At 35.1% G+C, this 19,795-nt stretch overlaps 1 protein-coding gene across 1 annotated transcript in view; it reads right to left on the reverse strand.

Annotated features, from left to right (window-relative positions):
• Window positions 1–19,795, reverse strand: part of CNTNAP2 (contactin associated protein 2) — a 1,020,050-nt gene that overhangs the window by 324,596 nt on the left and 675,659 nt on the right. Inside the window, exon 12 of the mRNA XM_015618213.3 lies at window positions 4,265–4,384. Coding sequence (XP_015473699.1) covers window positions 4,265–4,384 — 120 coding nt within the window. The remainder of the gene's footprint in view (window positions 1–4,264; window positions 4,385–19,795) is intronic.

The raw sequence follows: 19,795 nt of genomic DNA on the forward strand, positions 1-19,795 counted from the left end.
AACTGAAAAGAAGTCAAATGGTTAAAAATTATGCCACAACACAGCATCAAGGAATACTTTTTCCATGAGTGCATTAATTTGAAAAATTGTGACTTTCTTCCTCTAAATATTTCCAATACTCTTTTTCAAAAAAAAAAAAAAAGAAAAAAGAAAGGCAAATAAAAGAAAGATTCCTAAAATTTACGTAGTTCCTGTAGACAACTGTTTGGAAAAATGCACAACATGAACAGCAATGTCCTAGATTTTGACTAGCTATTTTACTGCACCAGAAATAGATAGTTTGAATGTGATAGCTCAAGCATCTTCATTCCACTGTGAGGATATAAAATGTAAGTGCTTAGTTCCTCTTCACTATTAGAACACAGCTCTGAGTAGAACCTTTATTTGGAGAAAACACAGACAATATAATTGGAGGGAGGAGTTTGGGGATATCTTTGAAAAGAGAGTTGTTTGTAGAGACCATGAACTGCTGCTGGGAGCACATGCAATTATATATTTCTGACTTTGACTGTGCTACTGAATCACCAGCACATCTTAGAAATCAGAACAATTTTTAGTTACCACAGCAACATCTGTGAAGGGTGGGTCTTGTCATGACACTCGCCAGTTTACTAAATTAAGACACACTAAATTTGAATATGGATTATGCCCAGAAATATGCCCAGACAGCTGTCTTCTGCACCACAATTTTTTATCTCTTTTTTTTTTTTTTTTCTTTTAAATATTGTTTGGCACATTTTAATATATTAATGCTTTCCAACTACATTTTCTCTAGGTGAAATGTTGACATAATGATGAAATTATGAATTTTGTGACTCAGTATTTGTGATACAGCATATGAAAGGGCTAAAGACATAATTTCTCAACAATTTCAGTGACTTTTCAGGATATTGTCCTTGCCCCAGAAGTCTTACAGTAAAGTGAGAGTGAAGCTTACTATCCAACATTTTGCTCCAGTGAAACTATACTACATTAATTGTGAAAGTTGTACTTAGCTGTTAAGCCATGTTGTTTTGCAAAGATTAACATTAACTTTGTCAACTTTGTGGACTTGTTTTGTCAAGGAATGGAACTAGCAAGTTACACTTTACATTTCAGTCATTAAAATGTTCTCTACTTGCTAGTTTCACCTGAATGAAAGAAGGAGACTTTAAAATGTGCATTAGTATCTTGAATAGTAATTTAATATAGAGATGTTTGTTTAATGCAGTGGTAGAATAAGAACATTTAGATTTGACTCTCAAAGTAGAGAGGAAAGCACAGTTAAGAATCTCTATTAAAATAAAATATCACTACTTTGCCATACTATTTTTTTTTCATTTAGTATTTTACACATACTGATCAGTATAGCTAAATTTGTAGGTTACTTAGTTTTATATTTAAAAAAAAAATTAATTATAATTCAGCTAGTTTATTTTTCAAATATAATTCTAGCAATACCACAGACTAGTACAAGCCAGATACTAAAATTTTTGACAATTCTGCTCTTATTCTGGAATGTTTTAGTGCTTTTTGCTGTATGACAAGATATGTATCATTGCTACAGAGTTCTACAGAACTGTGTTATTGATGAAGCAAAGCAAAGTCCTCAAGTAACCTCCTTTCCTTCACTAGTATGCATGTTGCTGATAATATCCTATATAGATTCAGAAAAAGATTTAGGGTGTTGTGAAATTTCTCCTAAAATTGTAGCTCTTTTCCCTCCAGCCTTAGTGCCTCAGATGACCATTAATCCAAAGAAAACAAAAACTGTGACAGCTGCAAGGTATAGTCACTACACAGTATTACACAGGTGATGAGCTTTACTCAGATGGGAACAATCATCAGTTTTAGAAGCAAAGATTAAATTACTTTCCATCAATTTTCACATACCTCTTGTAGTCATTTGCATTGTAATGAAGAAATAGTTGTTTTAAGTTTTTATTTTTAATACTGCAACATTTATATGGATATTAGTGCAAATTGCCTTTATCATGTAGCAAAGAGCTGCTGATGAGAGTGATCCAGTTAAAACAGAAAACTGCATTTTTCCACAGCATGCATATCACATATCCAAGTGTATTAAATCATGTATCCTAATGTTCATGATTTCCTTGCACTGGTTAGGAAAAGGTCACATTTATATACTCTGAAATTGCTTTGAAGATGAAGAATGTTAGTAAAATGAAATTATTACTTTTACTTCTTTTTTTTTCATTTCCCCCAGTGTTGAAGAATCTACTAGGCCCTTCTGTTATATTTTTATATTTAACACGAATGAGCAATGCTGCTGTTCTGGATGAGGGCACTTTTCTGCGCCTAACCCCACTAGGGCGGTATATTTTTAATTTACCCTTGAAGAGTAACCAAAAAGCTATAGCTAGTACAGAACACAGCAGTTCTGAATAGCAGAAATCACTTGACAGAAAAAATTGACAGCATTCTTGGCCTTGTTTCCTGCAGTGCCTGTCTGATTAGTTACTGATGCTATTCAAGGTGCTAGTTATAATTTTAAAAGCTCTAAATGGCTCAGGATCTGAAAGATCCTTTATACCTCTGGAAGAAGCTTTTATACCTGTGTCTCAGGACAGATAGATTGGCCTGTCCCTCCAGTCCAAATAGGATTGACAGCACTTTCAGATCTTAGATCAGGCTCCTTTATAGGTATGCATTTACTATAGAAACACAGGCACTAATGGCAACAAGGAGCAGTGGTATTCTCCTGTTCTCCTACAGGCTGCCCACCTATGAACACCTGATCTGGGGTTTGCTGGGTGTGCCATGCACCCCTCCCCATCTCTCCCATTCCAGTTGGATAAAACCCATCCCAGAGCCCCAGATATGTCCAGGTTTCTCCCTCCAGAAAAGTTGTGGGAGCTTCAGCACCTGTGATCTCTAAAAAGACAGAGACAGGGTTTCGACCTATGATAGTGACTTCACCTTTATGTTGCTGATGATGGAATCTGAGGACTCAGGCATATGTCAGATTTTCAATGCAAACAGAATGAAATTCAAGCTTGTTATGCAGACATTTGGGAAAAGATAGAGTACATGTTTTTTTTTATCAGTTACCCAATACTTCAAAGTGCTGAGACAACTACTATGCATTAACAGAGCAAAGAAATAATATATTCTCAGTACAGAAAATTGCCCTGTTTTTTACTGTCATATTTTCCTGCCTCATCATGGCAACACAGATGACTAAGATTTGGTACTTTTGGTGAGAATACAAAACTAGTCTTAAAAGCATTAAACAATACACACAACAAAATCAAAATAATTTAAAGTAGTTATATATATTATCTCTGCAGTTTAACTGCTGTTAGAAGGATGTACCTAGCTTAACAGACAAAACAGACAACAAAGAAAACTCAAACATTTTGCTTCTTTTGCAATTAATTTCTATTCCCTGCCTGTGGTGGTAAGCTGCTTTCTACAACACCCTGTGATCCACAGATACTATTGAATACCACTAGGTTGATATACAACAGTTTTGGTAAATAGCCATATCTATCGATTTTTCTCTTTGTGAACCTTTTAAATTTTTTTTTAGTTATGCAACAATGAGGATACAAAGACCTATTAAGACTAATAGGTGCAATTCAAAAAGTTTATTAAATAGATTAACTGCTGCCTTTCTCAGCCTATCCCGAATAGTGACTGCAGATTTGATTATCCCTGATGAAAAGCTCTTAGTAATTATTTTTCTTTTAACAAGAAATATGAAATATGAACAGCCTCTTTCTCCTAACTACATTTGAAAAGACCCAGAAAACCAAATCCCCCTTCAGCTGATGCCTTAAGTCTTAGCTTTCATATTTTTCAGATTCTCTACTTCCTAGGTGTGTAGTTCTAAGCCTCATGTTAAGTGTTAGTGAGCTCTCTTCACAGAGTAGGTAGACAACACAGTGCCTTTTCTAGATTGATAACAAGGACAATCATTACAAGTTTCAGGCTCGAAAGAATGAACAACAGTGGACTGAAGAGAGAAAGCAATAAGGATGTGACTTCATAACCTGAAGCTGTGACTGGACAATTAACCCTGATATGCAAATGGGCCAAAACTTATAAAAATGTGAGACCTCGTGACCAGTCATCCATTCTGTGACCATTTTTAGGTCCACCTTGGGTGTAGTCCTGGCCAGGCTCTTGCACTGTCCAAGGTGTATCCTTTAAAGCTTTTCAATAAATATCTACTTTATGCTTAACTCTGTCTAGCCTCTGTTCTAGGTCAGCCTTCTCAAGGCATCACAACCATCTAAATTAGTAAATACAATGCAGTTACCTGTCATGTTGCAGTAAACTTTCAAAGGTCCCAGTGCCCCACTGCCATCCGGATCTATCCAGTAGTAATTTGAAGTTTTGCCCAAGTGCTTGTATGCTTCACAAGAGAGCTCATAAATAGCTGAAATGAAATAAAACAAAACAGAGTAATAAGAATAGTTTTAACTTTGGGGAAAAAAATTCTTAGGACAATTAGTGGATCTTATTTATATTCAAAGAATTGTACCTATGACATTAAAGCAATATCACTGAGGTTCATAGAAAACAAAGCATCTTTCAAAAATTATATGGTTAAAAGCTTGTAGAACATATTTTCTATTTTTGTAATGTGAGGAAAATATAGAATAGGAAGAAACAGCTTGGGGAGAGGAAGGAAAAATAATGCTTTTTCAAGATATATATTTAAACCATTTTTTTACAATATACTTCATAACTTTGTGTATATTCTTATTTAAGTTTCTATTACTTCTATTGATACAACATATTTTTACACTTAAGCTTTTTTTTAAGAGTTACTAAAAATAGTTATGAGTTTCGTCTCTGTAAATTTTGTAATTGTTCATGTTTTACTACAACTCAGAATAACACTCAGTTTCAAAATTGTGAAATTTATCACTACATGCAATGCCTGTCTCTACACAGCTATGCATTTTCTCTAATACATACATACAGAATCGATTCCCTGGTCCAGCAAGATCTGAAATGTTACAATATTTGCTGGAATAAGTTTAATTGATTTAGGAGACAATTTTGTTTCAATTTTCCCTTGAAAACTGCTTTCTATTTCAAGTCATGAAATTGTTTGTCAAATTGTGTTATGATGAATAGCTCAGACATAATAATAAGCATCGTACATAGAATCTTTTCTAGTAACTTCCATATTTTCTTACAAATGTAGAATTTTTGAAAAATTATGGGCATTAAATATGAAGAAATAATTTTATGCTAAGAAAAAACAAAACTGATAATTTATATAAATTGTTCTGTGTGTATATAGGTATGAAAATGGTGAATTACATAAATATTTTCCTACACAATTCTTTAAAAAGGAATGTGTAATGCTGCTTTGTTTTTAAGGACCAGATGGCAACGCTTTTTTGTTTGGAATCAATCAATCAGCTGCTAAAAGAAATGAAATGTTTGTTTAACCAGACTTCATATCCACTCAAAAAATTCATCTAATTTGTTGGCAATTCTTTCAAGCAATCTCTTTGCTAAGACTGGCTTTATTTCAAATGTCCATAAGGACGAGCTGTTTTTCTGGGCTCTGATGATGATGACTGTCTGATCACCCACACACATTTAAAGCCCTCTAACCAAATATCAAGACATTGGAAGGAAAGTGGAGTTAGAAAATCAAAAAAATCGAGTGATAATGTGGCATGAATGCAAGGCCAAAGGCTGTTATGTATCTACAGTTTTCTTGTGATGTTATAAGAGAAAGAATTTCCTGGAAATTCGTGTGTGCTCATTAGAGGATATAAAATAGATTTTATACAAGTAGTTGACACTTTAATTAAATTGTGAAACACGCTAAGCCATTTCCTCTTTCTCCACAAACAAAGCTCAACATATTCTTCCATTATCAAGGAGACTCTGTGTCTCTTTTCAGGCACTTCATGCAGAATTCATGCAGAATTCATAACCTCTTTTTTGCAGAAGTATTTCCCTCAATCTTGACACACTACCTAAAAAAAATATCATAAAATGCTAACTCCATGAATGTATAATTGTTGTGATACCGAGTGGAAGATTTTAATGGATGCACTCCAGGTCAAGTCAAGAAGATAAGAAATATTGTTTGTGATCTTGCTGAAGTTTTGTGTTTTCATCTTCTAAACACTTCCAGTAAACCAGGGTAGCTTTGCCTCTGTAGTAACCAGATCTTTATGTAAGGCCATATAACATTTTTATCCAAGTTTTCTGCTTTTGAGAACACAGGCTGATGTTTGTACAGAGATACTGCCACAACTCAGAAAATAACATTAAAGAGTGTCATATGGAAGTCAAATGTTTTTCTAGAAAATTAAGGGGTTTTAATTGGACACCTTTCTATTCTTCTGGAATGGGAGAAATAGAAAGTGGTGTGTAGGTATTAGTTTTATAGCATAGAAAAGGCTGCTTTTTAATAAGTAAACTTTGTTAAGCTTCAACATTATGTTGAACAATAAATAATAGAAATTAAGACTGTTTTTCAAATGAAGGCAAAAGAGTGGGACATCCTAAACAAATTCAACTTGTGAAAAGTGTTCTTATGAGTGTGGGATAGTTTTCTGGGAGGTTTGACACATATATATAGAATCCTAGAGTTATTAACATTGGAAATGACCTTTAAAATCATCATGTCCAACCATCAACCTATCACCACCACCACCACTTTCACAACTAAACTATGTCCTCAAAGTGCTGAATCCACAGGTTTTGCAGAAGAGTTCCAGAGATGATGATGTCACCATTTCCTTGGCAGTCTGTTACAATGCTTTACAACCCTTTCTGTGACTCTAAACCCTCCACCCCCCCATCCATCCTGGCATAACTTGAGGCCATTTATGTAGATGCATAAAGATCTTAAAAATGGGAATCAACAAAAATGGAAAGGCAGAGAGCAGTAACATAAATCACTTCACAGGAACATTGAAACGAAGTGAAGGGACAAATGAATTTCACATACTGACAAAATAACGAGTAATTAAAGGTGCAATAGAAGATGGGAGTCATGTTCTGGTGTATGAAGAAAATTGAGATGGAAAGAGATTATATTTTTGACTCTGGATGGCAAAGAGTAGCCAATTTCATAAAGAACAAGATCAGCAAGCATCAGGCAAAGGCAACTGGAATGGAGGAAAGTAAGACATGATAACAAAGTGTCAATGTGGATGATGACATAGAAAGGAAGACAGCACAGGATCACCTTATCAGACACTACTTGCTCTTGTAAATGTTACACAAAAAGATTAGTAGTGTGTAAGAGAGAGAACAGGTGGAAATAGAAAATAAGAAATGCAAAGAAAACCTAGAGTAGATGAAAGGAAAAACATTTAAGGAATGCTGTTTTAGAAGTCAACCAAGCACACTGAAAGAGAGAAGGAAATAAAAACAGCATATAAGGAAGAGGCCATGGCTGAATAAAATCAGCTTAAATGAGAAAACTAATAGAGGTTACAGTAAAAAAGAAAAAACCCAGCTGAGCTAAGAAAAGACAAGGAAGCAGAATGCAAGATTTGGGCATAAAGTTTAGTGTTCACATGTGAATTAGGAGAAATGGTTGCATATATCCACATACAGAAGGGGCAGAGGGAGAGAGGGAAGGGCTTTGTAGTGCTGACTCCATCTGGAAGATATGAAAGAAAAATAAACAGACAAAAAAAGTGGAAGAACTGAGGACACAAGGGCAATAGATTTTTGCTTTTTCAAGCCAGTAGAAGTGAATTGCCAAAAATGTATATTTGCTTTCTAGGTACCTGGTCCAAATAAACAACATATGTAATCTTAAGGGACTTCAGAATAGCATTAAACCTCAAAATCTTCCAAGCTAAATGTAAAACTAACATGCACCCTGATGCCTGGATAAGCTATTTCTACCATAATAAATCCAGCTGTCAGTTTGTTAGGGTTTTTCAAAGGTCACTTATGTTCTTTTTTGAGTAGAATAGGGGGAAAAAAATCCTCCCTACAAACAGCTTCTTCACTCTTTACATGCTTTCATATTGCATCAGAAGTTGTCTACAAGCTGCAAGGGGTGAAAACCTTTTTAGAAGAGTGATCCAAGCTCTTACAGTCATGAAAAAAGTATCCACAAAAAGAATCAAAACTAGAAAGAGAAGAGCACCAAAAAATGCAATAGCCTTTTAAAAGTTTGATCTCCCAAATAATACAGATCAAACCGAGACCACCAAATCCATTTCATGATAAAATTTGAAAGGGTTTTCTGTGTTCCAACATGAAATGAAGTTTTAAAACCATAAACATAAAAAAAAATAATTTCACTATATCTTTTGGTGTAAAGCATCAAGCTTCTCTAAGCTTCTTGGTCTAGGCAGAAAATCCAATCATTTTAATTAGCTAACAAATGCAGCTATGAATACATTTTGAAGTTCACCATTAACTAAGCTAACATTCACAAAAGTGAATTTGAATGAGCATGGCTAGAGGGGGGAAAGTATTTTTTCTTAGAAAAGCTTGATTAGGCAAGTAGGCTAAGGGAGAACAGCCTAGAGTGAAACAAATGCTAACAACAAACATTGTAGCTGCACAGCCTTTAAGAGCATTTAAATTGCTGCCTTTCTTCATGGGTACTGAACACCAAAGGGGATGGGGTGATGGATGGGAAAGTCAACACTCATTTCTGAGTTTTTAGGATCCTCAATTTTAAACATTAGAGGAAAAGAAAATAGTTCAGGCAAGAGTTTACGGAATAGTTTTTTCCAGCTCAAGACTGTTAGTCAACAGTTGGAAAGAATCAACATCTCTTAGATTACAGTGGCTCTAAAGTGATTGAGGGAAGCAGATGTTCTCGCTCCTGTTTTACTTTCTGACTGGTGTAAAGATCAAGGGATAGTTATCCTGCACAGGTGGCACAGCTGCTGGCTATCTCTAAAAAAGCAGAATATACAAATGACAAAAAGATTTAGAAACTCTGTGGCCCTATATGATGTTCCCATAAAATTTCATTGGCACCTTAGTGAACTGCAGTTTTTCCATCACTATGCAAAAAGGCACCTTTAATTTTAGGGCTGACAAACAGCCTCCTTTTATAAGTGCAAAGCTCATTATAAATAGATTACCTACCAAGACAGTCTGCACTATGTGGCTCAATGAATGTGTTGCAATACATTTTGTTTCTGTCAGTGAATGTGGTTGCTGCAGGGAATAAACTCCTTTAAACACCTGTTAATATAGGAGTAAATCTCAGCTTTACAGGAACATAGAAATGGTGTAGGTACAAAAAAATGGATGGAATTAAATGACAGCAAAAGTGACAAAAACAGGAAATGCATCAGATCTACAAAGTCCAGCTATGTCTCTCCAGCACTTTTAACTTCTTGGAAAAATACTGAAATCTAGAGATATAGAATAGACTGTGAGGTATTTAGGTTTATGTAACTCAAACTGGTTTCAACTCTTGAGCACTGAAAGCACAAACATACAACGAAGGGGGAAAAAACTCCAAGCTTACTCAAGAAATAGCTGCACACTGAAATGTCATACCTGAAATTTATTCTAAAAGAATAAAATAAGATTTGTTGCCTTATTATAACATATATTCAGAAAATAACAGGAACATGGAAAATGTTTAAAAATAGATTTTTATACATCAATACATGTACACTGTAAGTTCCTGGTCTGTCAGCAGAATTTTCTGTCTGTGCACATCCACATTAAACCTATACTCATCCTTTACTCATTGCAATGCTGCATGGTGGAGAAATGATGTCTTAAAATTCTTCTAAGAGAAGTTAAAAGAACTAGATATTCCATCATAGTCAAAGCAAAATATATATGAGAGAAAAATAGCCTTCTCTATTCTGACAGAAGGAATACACACAGCTGTTGTGTTGCTGTACTAGCTCAAGTATATTAAAAAGTTTTTAAAAAGCTCCACAAAATGCCAACATGATGCAACACTACTTCAATGTTCTTGTCTTTCTGTAGGGTGATGTCTGTAATGGTCAGAGCCAAGCCTTACATCTGCCAGTTTTTTCAAGTCTGGTTAAAAAAAAATTTTGTTTGAAATTCAACCTCATAATGTCTAAGAATAGAAAAAATAAAATAAATTAAAAAATTCATTCTCCAGTGAGAATTTTAACTTAAAAGAAGAATATGTATTGTTAAAGTCAGACAAAAATAAGTGTGAACAGGTATTTACTTTTACATCTCACACTGTAAGAAGTAACCCTTTCAGAAATGAATTTGAGATTAAATGTTTTCTGATGTAGATTTTACCAGGTTCCCAAATATTAGAGGTGTCCTTGTTCATTTGCTACTGGGAAAGAAATTGCGCTTAGAAACTTCTGAACATTCTTGATTTGGCCTTTCCACCTTTTTAGGCTGCTAGTTTACAGAAGCTCACAACCCCTTCAGCTATGAGAGTTGAAGTCAAAAATTACAAACAGTGACAGAAGAAGTAAATGAAAACTAAGGAAGAAACCATCACAATTCTGATATAGAATCACATATGTATCTAAAATTCTTTGAACCATTTGAATACACTTCTACTTATCATTCTAAAGTGTATGCACACTCTCCTGAAAAAGAGCTCCAAAATATTAAAAACACCTAACACAGTCTGATCCTGCGCAGAGAAGGTTCTAAAGTAACCAAGACCTCTGTTTTAGGATTTTTTCTTGTCATTTTTACTTATCACACAATAACCTTAATGTAAAAACCCAAAAGGTAATGAAATGTCTGGTTTGCTTCTGCATACTGCCAAAGAACCCTTTAAAAAAGTCTTTCTTGATTAAAAAGTACTTTGAAAATATTTACTAAAACAACAGCTTACCCTAAATAAAAGATGGCAGTGAAGAACAAAGATAAAATTGTAACTAAAAAAAAAATTGTCTTGCAACCCCAACAGCAGTTCTTCAAACTAAATTTATGATGGACTCTTAGAGAAAGCAACTTCTGCATGACCAGAAGGTGGATCACCACAAGCCACACCACTAAATACCAGTGGCATCTAGGATGCCCCAGTAAAAATAGGTTACCTTGATGAGGGAAAGAACAGGAAGCAGTACTTTCAGGAAAATACGCGGCTCTGGAAGGAAAAAGCTGCAAGACTTTGAAGGCTGCTGGCTCTCACAATGCAGGCAGCAGCTGTGGCTGCTCACAGTGTGCTCACCTGGACAGGCCAGAGCAGTAGGAATGTGCCAGCATACCTGGCTGGCTGCAATACTGAATTTCTGTGCCCAGTGTATGAGCACTTGGAAACTACACCTGGATGTATCAGCAACTGCAGTGAAGTTTGTTAAGAAAACTTAACTTGTCAATGAGCTGCAGCTTTATGCACATCCTAAATATGGTGTGTACATAAACTGTACATAAAAAGATTAATTTTGACATCTGAAATGGATCAACTGTGATGCCTAAGGGAATTCCAGAAATTTCTTTCTGAAGAAATAAAACTATTCTAGATGCAGTTACAGTTCATTTAGTTACAATCAAATGACTTTCCAGGTAAAAAAAAAAAGGACTAAAGAAGTGTCCAAATGTGACATACCCTTGCCAATGCAATATCACCTCACTATTAAAGACAGTGTAAAACAGAAAACCTGCCTTTCCTGACTTAATGCATAAATGAAAATTTGAGTAAACTAAAACCTCTAAAGCCCTGAGTGTAATACTTAAAGTTTGTGTGCTCATATTGCATCTGCAAGAAAACTAATTCACTCTGTTAAAGAATTGTTGCTATACATGGACAGCCACTCAGCAAAGAACCATAATTTTCACATACAAGTGCCATTAGGCAATTGGTAAATTTCACTGTATATAAGAGAATTGGAGAAAATTAGAAGGTATCATGAACAAGTCCACCAAATGTGTATGACATGGCCCATGCCTCAGCCCCTAATTTTTCCACTTGTAATGAAACTCAGACCAAGCACTATTTTTCTGCCATGACTAGATTGCCTCCTCAGCCAGAAATTGAATTGAGCTACTGCAATCCCAGAAGTACAAGTGAAAGCAAACCCTGGCATCTTTAAATACCTTCCCAGGGAAACTAGGATTTGTTTTTTCCAGGTCACCATCACTTTAGGGGCCCTTGGTTTACCCTCACAGCCAGCTAGGAAAAGCACATGAATTCTAAGAGCTCAAAGTTTCATCCTTTCGCTGTCATCACATGACATTAGCAAGAATCTTTTCCACACCACACAACTATTTTACTCATGACAGTTCAAATACAAGGTTAACCTAAATCCCAACGCTTCAATTTTGTTACCCTCAACATCCCATTAAATAAATACTCCATCATTCTTGGATTATTCCTGGAAAAGATAGTTCAATTACTCAAATTATATTTGAAGAAATAAATGCTGAGATAAAAAGCAGAATCATTTTGTGGTCATAATTAGCATAACAACAGAATCACATGGCTGTGGTGAACCCCAAAATAATCTAATCCATCTCCCAAATAAATCTCCATTACAGCCATGTATCATTCCTGATATAGTCTGGTTTAAAATTATGTAAATTCCTTGACACACCAAGGCAGCCTAGAGCTCCACCAGCCCTTCAGTATTAGCATTAGTTCCACTCTCTACACTGTGGGGCTTTTCTGCTGCAATTTAAACTCATATTTTCTCATTCTATTCACAATTAATTTGGAGGATAAGTTATTGCACTCCTCCTTGCAACCATCTTTTTTCCATTTGCAGACACTAATCTCTTCTCCACATTAAAATAGCCAAGTTTGTTCATTTTGAGCACTGGTTGGATTTTCTAGGTGCTATATTATCCCCTTGCTTTTCTGGATTTTCCAAATTTTTCATGAAACTTAGCATATGAAAATGGAAAATGGCCAGCACAGCCAGATTATTTTGCACATTCCCCAAGTTTTACTTATGTTAATTAATCCCTAAATTAAAAATGAAACACAAGTCATCAGTTTTTCTCAACCATTGCTTCTAAAATTTATTAACTCCCCCCTCAAAAAATGGTCTTTCCCAGTATTCAGTATATTCCAATGTTCAGTAGTTTTGCAACTCAAAATCCCTAAAATAGTGTCCCAATGGAAAAAAAAATCTTATATTTTGCATATGTACATAATAGTATACATATAATATTATATACATACGAATAATAGAAATAAACTCTAGAAATAAAAATATCATACCACAATAAAATATAATAGTGCAATTTAAAAGAAAATATTATTTGTTTGAATTTAATAAGCAAGGTGAACCAACAGAGGTAATTTTAGTGCTTTTTTATCTGGATTAGTGTTCATTTCTGTGCATGGCTGCATTGACTGCCTTGCCACTAAAACTTTCCAAAAGCAAATCTCCTTCGTGATTGATCATAAGCCTTCTTCACACTGCCACAGAACTAAGCTTCAGCCTTCTAAAAACTTCTGTATCTTACTCACATGCTCTCTCTGCCTTCTACTGTGAGCTAATGAACTTATCAGGTGTTCTCACCATTAGCACAATATCCAAATATGCCCCATAAAAAAAAAAAATATATATTACAAGCAGTAAAAACAAAAACAAGATACATTGAAATTTTCAGATTTTGTATCAAATTTACTCTAGGCTCAGTTATGTCAGTGATAAACATGACAATTACCATTATGGTGAAAAAGGGAACAAAATAGAGGCTTTGCCATCAGATTGAGAGAGTACAAGTTTATTTGCCACTGGGATAATAAGGAAAATTACTGCTATAGGGGGGAAAACTGCAATTTGAGCTACTACAGAGTAGCTCAACCCAGAAATTTGCTATGAATGCAGAAAAAACCAACCCATTAATGGCAAAATGAAAGGTGCTTCTGTTTCTCTATCTACCTCGTTCTTTGCTTTGGGCTGGGGGCGGGGGGGAAGAGAGAAATTAATTTCAATACAAATGGCTGAACCAAAATGGATTTTTAAACAAATTTAGCAGTGATTTTAAATTAAAAGCCATAGATTAGACAATTAGCATCTTTGTAACAGTGTCAGCCTACAGACATCACAAGAAAGTATAATTAGATACCAATTTTTAACAAGGTGCTTTTGTGAATTAAGTCATCCAAGGATACACAAACACAAAAAAACCCCAACTAAACAAAAAATAACCCAACCAAAACCAAACAAAAACCCCCAAAAAACCCCAACCCCCAAAAACCTAGCATGGATTTTGGGACTGAACAAAACACTGTTCAGGATAGAAATGGCACAGATTCATTTTAAATCTGGATAGTGTTGCACATTTATGTAGCTGGAATTCATTCCTGGGCCCTGCATCTGAGAGGCAAGATTGTCAGAGAAACTCAGATATTCACAATACTTGTGCTGGTCTTACACTGGGCCCAGCCACAGAAAGCTTTAGAGCTGCCTGGAACTCATTTGAGTCTTCTCCAGCTGGGAGGTAACAGGAACACTGCCAATATCACCTTGTTCCCCTCTTCCTCCTATCCCTCTCTTCCATGCAAAAGGATTCAAAGTTGGTATAGAAACAAATTTTGAAAAATCCATACCCTTAAAGAAAAAGTATGAGTTCTACTCCAATTCTCACTTTGTGTTGCCAGGGTAATGGAAAGGAGAAAAGACAAACTCTGGATTTACAATTTCCCATCTGTGTAACACAAATCCTTGGTTAGCCTCTATAGTGAACACAGATGCACAAGTGAAAACCTCAACAAATTAAACCAGGGCCAAAGCAGGGGAGATAACTCCAGTAAAGCCAGGTCAAAGATACAGATTATCGGGAATCTTATTTTAAGACAAGATATCTATAAGTGGCTACAAATAGCAAAGACACTGAATAAGGCAAAGTATTCTCCATCACTAAGTATATACTGCATCTTTCCTGCTATGGATATCAGAGCATTTCATCTCTCTTCAGACCTGAATATCCTAATGAATGTTAAATAATGCTCAGATGAACATGAGATATTCTCACTACCCAGCTTTGAAAGAGACTGTAGTGTCTGTTTTGTTTGTTCAAAAATTAACGTTCCCAAAATCCATTACCCACATGTTCATTCAGAGGACTGTAACCCAGTTTTATTTTTACCAGACTCAATGGCTGTAATTGTCACCATGTCCTGACCCTTTCCTTCCTTTTCCCCACCCCAGATCCCTAAATGTTTTTGTATGTGACCTTCTCATGACCAGGAATCCTGTGAAGGAAATTATGGTACCTTTCTTGGTTGTATTTAGTGAATACAAGATATGCTTGAGGGAAGCAACAAGTTATTTGGAAAAAAACCCAAACAGACCAACAATATGTTTAATAAAATTTCATAAAAATCCTAGTTTAAAAGCTTATGTTTGAAAAAAACACAAACACTAAACCACAGAACAGTAGCTTGCTTACAAAACCACTGCTGTGCACACAGACTGACAGACTCCTAACCAAATAGTGAGTTTTTCAGAGGAGCTGAGCACCTATTTCCAAAAACAGAAAAGAACTAGACATTATGAAAACAAATCCTCGCATCAGCATTTACATTATCTCAATCAAAATGTTCTTTATCAACATGACACCAATTTAGAAGGAATGCATCATGTTTGTCATTTCCATTAATCACTAAGCAACTTGCACTGCCAACAGAATTCAACCTTTTTAACTGACATAAAAACATCAACAGAAACATCTGCTCCACGTCCCTTTTTTTTCATGCTTTCTCTCCGATGCTTTCAAATGGAATGACTGTGTCCTGGCAACTTCCTAGAAATCACTTTTACATCTTTTTCACATAATGGATGAGCTGTGAAATTAGTAAGATGTTAGATAGGTACCTTGGGGGCTGCCCTGGCTGGCACACACTCTATTTTGTCAGTATCTGTTTCTGTAGAGTATTAATTTAGACTATTTACTGAGGGAATGAGAATATAGAGGAAGTGTCAGGTTCTGAGAAACAATGCCCATCTGCCCACCTACAGAGGAGCTCAGAGAACCAAGGCAGGGCAGAAGCCAGAATAATACCCTGCCAGGCTGCTCCCAGGCCCACCACAGGAGCCATCAAAGCACTCAAGCCCATCTGACTCAAATCAAGGATGCACACAAGTAACAAACAACCTGTCTGGGGCTGTCACAGCACAGCCTGAGCTCCAGTGTGTGGGCATGGAGCCCATCACCCCATCACCATGAACCACTAGCAGCAGCTCTCCCCAAATCCTTTCAGACCAAGGGAGTTTCTGCCTTGGAAGGTGACACATCATGGGATGCATGGAAAATACAGCTCAGAATTGCACAAGACTTACAGGGTATGTAGGGTTGAAACTAAAGGCAGGAAAAAAGCAGAGGGCTAGACTTTTTGGAGGAGAAAAAAAAAATGCAGGAAAAAAAGAAGGGTAAGTATAAATAGTTTTGTGGTAGTATGCTTGCCTGGTTGCATCCTGAATCTGATCAGTACAGTCTATTCTGCATTGTTGTTCAATTCTTTTCCAAATCTTTCCTGGGTATGGTGCTCCTGTGTGCACACGTGTGTGAATATGTGGCTGTGAAGACTGATAGACAGAGAAGGAAAATAATCAGAACAATGATTAGAGAAAGAATGATGCAAGGAAGAAACAAAGTGTTGAGGTTGATAGGAAATCACAAAGAAATTAAGAAACATTAAAATGGGGGAATCAGAAGAGAGCTTGAAAAGGAGAGGCACAGTTAATAATTTCAGAAAGATGTAGCTCAGTTAGGCCTAGCATGAATCTGAGAAATGCAGTGATATTTGCAGTGCTCTGAGGTAGAAGTGGAAAATACAAAGAAAAAAGAAAAGTAGTTGAAAACAGCACATTGTGTTTTCTTCTCTGTTTTAGAACATCTATTAGTGCCTTCTGAACCTAAAAGTGTACTGAAAACACAGCACATAAAATACAGCAACCACAGACACAAGTAAATTTAAAGTTTTATACACAAGTAGTTAGGCCATCAGGAAATAAGGATGCGATGAACGAGCCGGTGTAAAAGTTACATAGGGATGGATACAGGGGATTAAAAACTTGCAAGATGAGAGTTAAAGAAAGATTATGCTTCCAGTAAAATAAAATTAATACTGCTAGGTATACAGTTAAATATGTGTAAGTAGTATAGTTAAGGGTGCTACTGAGAAAATGAGAAACTATGAACTAAGTCAACATATTTCAGTAGTTTTACTAATATTAGAAAACTGTATTTATGAAACAGAAGTGATTTCCAAGTTTTTGTAAAGTTATGTAAACATAACGATTCCTCTGGCTTCAGTAAAATATTTAAAGAATTCCAATAACCTGCCATTACTTCTGCTAAGAGACTTGTCCAGCCAAGATAAATACTGTCTGTCCTACCTAAGGTGAAATTTTAAAGCTATAGTTATGGAGCATGACTGATACTGAGCATCTAATTTGCTAACAGATTTTGGTCCTAAAACTTTCCCTGTTTTATCTCCCATTTAAATTACAGCACATGGGGAAGGAGGGAAAAACTCCAAACCCCTCTGGAATAGAAGTACAAAGAAGCATAATAGCTCTTGCCTCTGAATGAAAAAGGTTAATGTAGTAATTTGATTCCTAAAGAAGGTGTATATAGGTGCAATACATTTATGCTGCAGAATAGTGAAAGAAATATTACAATGACATTTAAGAAAGGGAGTGTCCATAAACTAGAACCAAACTGAATGAGAACCCCCACCATCTGGAACACATATCATTCACATGGAAGTATCATAAGAGAGCTGACAATAATTATTCTTTATGGTTATTTACTGCAGTAACCATATAATTACTCTTATAAACATTGCTATACTAGTTATTAAAACAAAATATGATGTAGAATGCACAGGAAGTGTCTTGGGGTTTCACTCAATTTAATTATTTTTTATTCCTCAATCCACAGTCCTATTAGATTGATCATTCAGCCTTCAAACATTTTTTTCCTACATTGGAAAATTCATTGTAAAGGCAGAATTTATCAAATCTATCTGTGCTAGGTGATATAAATAAAATTGCTGCAAACACTGGATAATATCTGGTTATCCATTGGTGCTTAGTATCTTTGAACAGCAAGCCTAATTATACCCATTATGTTCCTCTATTTTGAATAGCTAAAAATCTTTCTGAAGAACAATTTCATGTGGACAGATAAAAATATGCATGCATATATGAAGAAATTCTCATTGCTTTGACTATGGTACATCTTTAACAGTTGATATTTGCATTAACTTCATCCTCTCACATCTGAGAAAATAGGATTAGAGCGACTTCAAAACATGTTTTTTCTGTCTAATGGCTGTCAATGGGATTTTAATATAAGCACCTTAAAAAACTTTAATTGCAAAAAAGCATTAACAGTGAAGTATGCAATGTGTTAGGTTGTCTTAATGGAAAAGTTTAAGAAAAAGCTAATTAATTTTGAAGTCTTTATTTGCAGAGTCCTTTTCAGGCTGTGAATTAATTTTGGCTTTGATTTTATGGTATAAATGAGCTGCTTTAAAGTTATCTATTGTTAATTACATGTTCTCTTTTATCTGTCCCTTGGAAACAGTATTTGGTTGTGCATTGTGAACAAGAATAAAGAACAGTTACAGTAGCCTGCAAAAAACTCAACTAATACCCAAGTTTTCCCAAATGCAGAATGCAATTCAGGAATGTTGCTTAGGTAGTTTTACAAGAGTTAGTTACAGCTGAATCAAGAAAATGCTCTGAGTTAGACCCTGACTTCACTGTTCTTTACTGTTCCACTGTTTTTCCACTTGACCCCACCTGGTAGAAATTTGGCTTCAAAACTCATGACACTTAATTCTAATGTAGAACTATATATAAACAACTCAACTATACAAACAGCTAAAACCTGAAGTCCAGTTTCAGCCCTTACAGGCTCTTTCAAACTTCACTTGGTAGAGTTATTTCCAGCTGATTTTTTAAATTTCAGCATAATTACTGTTGGTTGATTATTCATATTCTGCTTCGCATCCTAATGTTAATTTTCTCCACTTTACTTTCATCAAATACTTCAGGTGCTTTTGCACATATTGAAACTGCAGCCCTTTCTGGCCTGAAAAAAGACCACATCTATTTATTTACAATAAAAATGCAAGTTGCTACCCATTTATTACACATTCTGCATTTCATAAACACCTGGTGAAGAGCAACTCTCAGCTCAGCCAATAAATTAGTAGTAGTAGAACTATAGTTTATAACACTGAATCTAAGAACAATCTGATTTTTAAACAAATATTGGATTTCAAAATGAAAAAACTGAAACATCCTCAAACTAAAAAAAAAATAAAAATAACAGAGTAAAAAGCTTATCTTTTTCAGTTTTACAGGAAAAATGAAAAATACAACAATTTTGGGCTTATATGTTACACATTAAAAATTGCTAAAGAAGACTAAACCAACAACTTCAGTCTTGTTTTAAAACTACATTTTAATAAAGGAGGTAATTTAATAGAATCTTCTACATTTGAAAAGACATGCATTATGTTAAATCCTTTGAAAACACATAATAAATAAAATATTAATCCACAAGGAAAATTATAAATTACAATGACAATTTCTTTGAAAAACATTATTGAAAAAAAAATTAGCCTCCTTAGAAAGGTAGCATATTGATTATACAATCCTTTTAATAAACCACTGTAAACAAAAGTCTTTATAAACAGGCTTTGAGAATCTCTATTCTCAAAGGAAACAAACATCTGAGAAACAAGGTTTTGCAGAGCATGTATCAAATTTGAACATTTGATTACTTCAGATACTGAGTGTGCAAGAGGAGGAGAAAAATAAAGTGATAGAGACATAACTGACAGAGAACAGTCAGTATTTGAAAGTTCTTTCTCAGAACACTGTGAGCAGAAGAAAACACAAGCCTCTTTCGAGAGATTTCAGAAATTTTTACTTATTTTTCACCCCCTATT

This window comes from Parus major, chromosome 2 (genome assembly GCF_001522545.3).
Source record: "Parus major isolate Abel chromosome 2, Parus_major1.1, whole genome shotgun sequence".
Lineage (NCBI taxonomy): Eukaryota > Metazoa > Chordata > Aves > Passeriformes > Paridae > Parus > Parus major.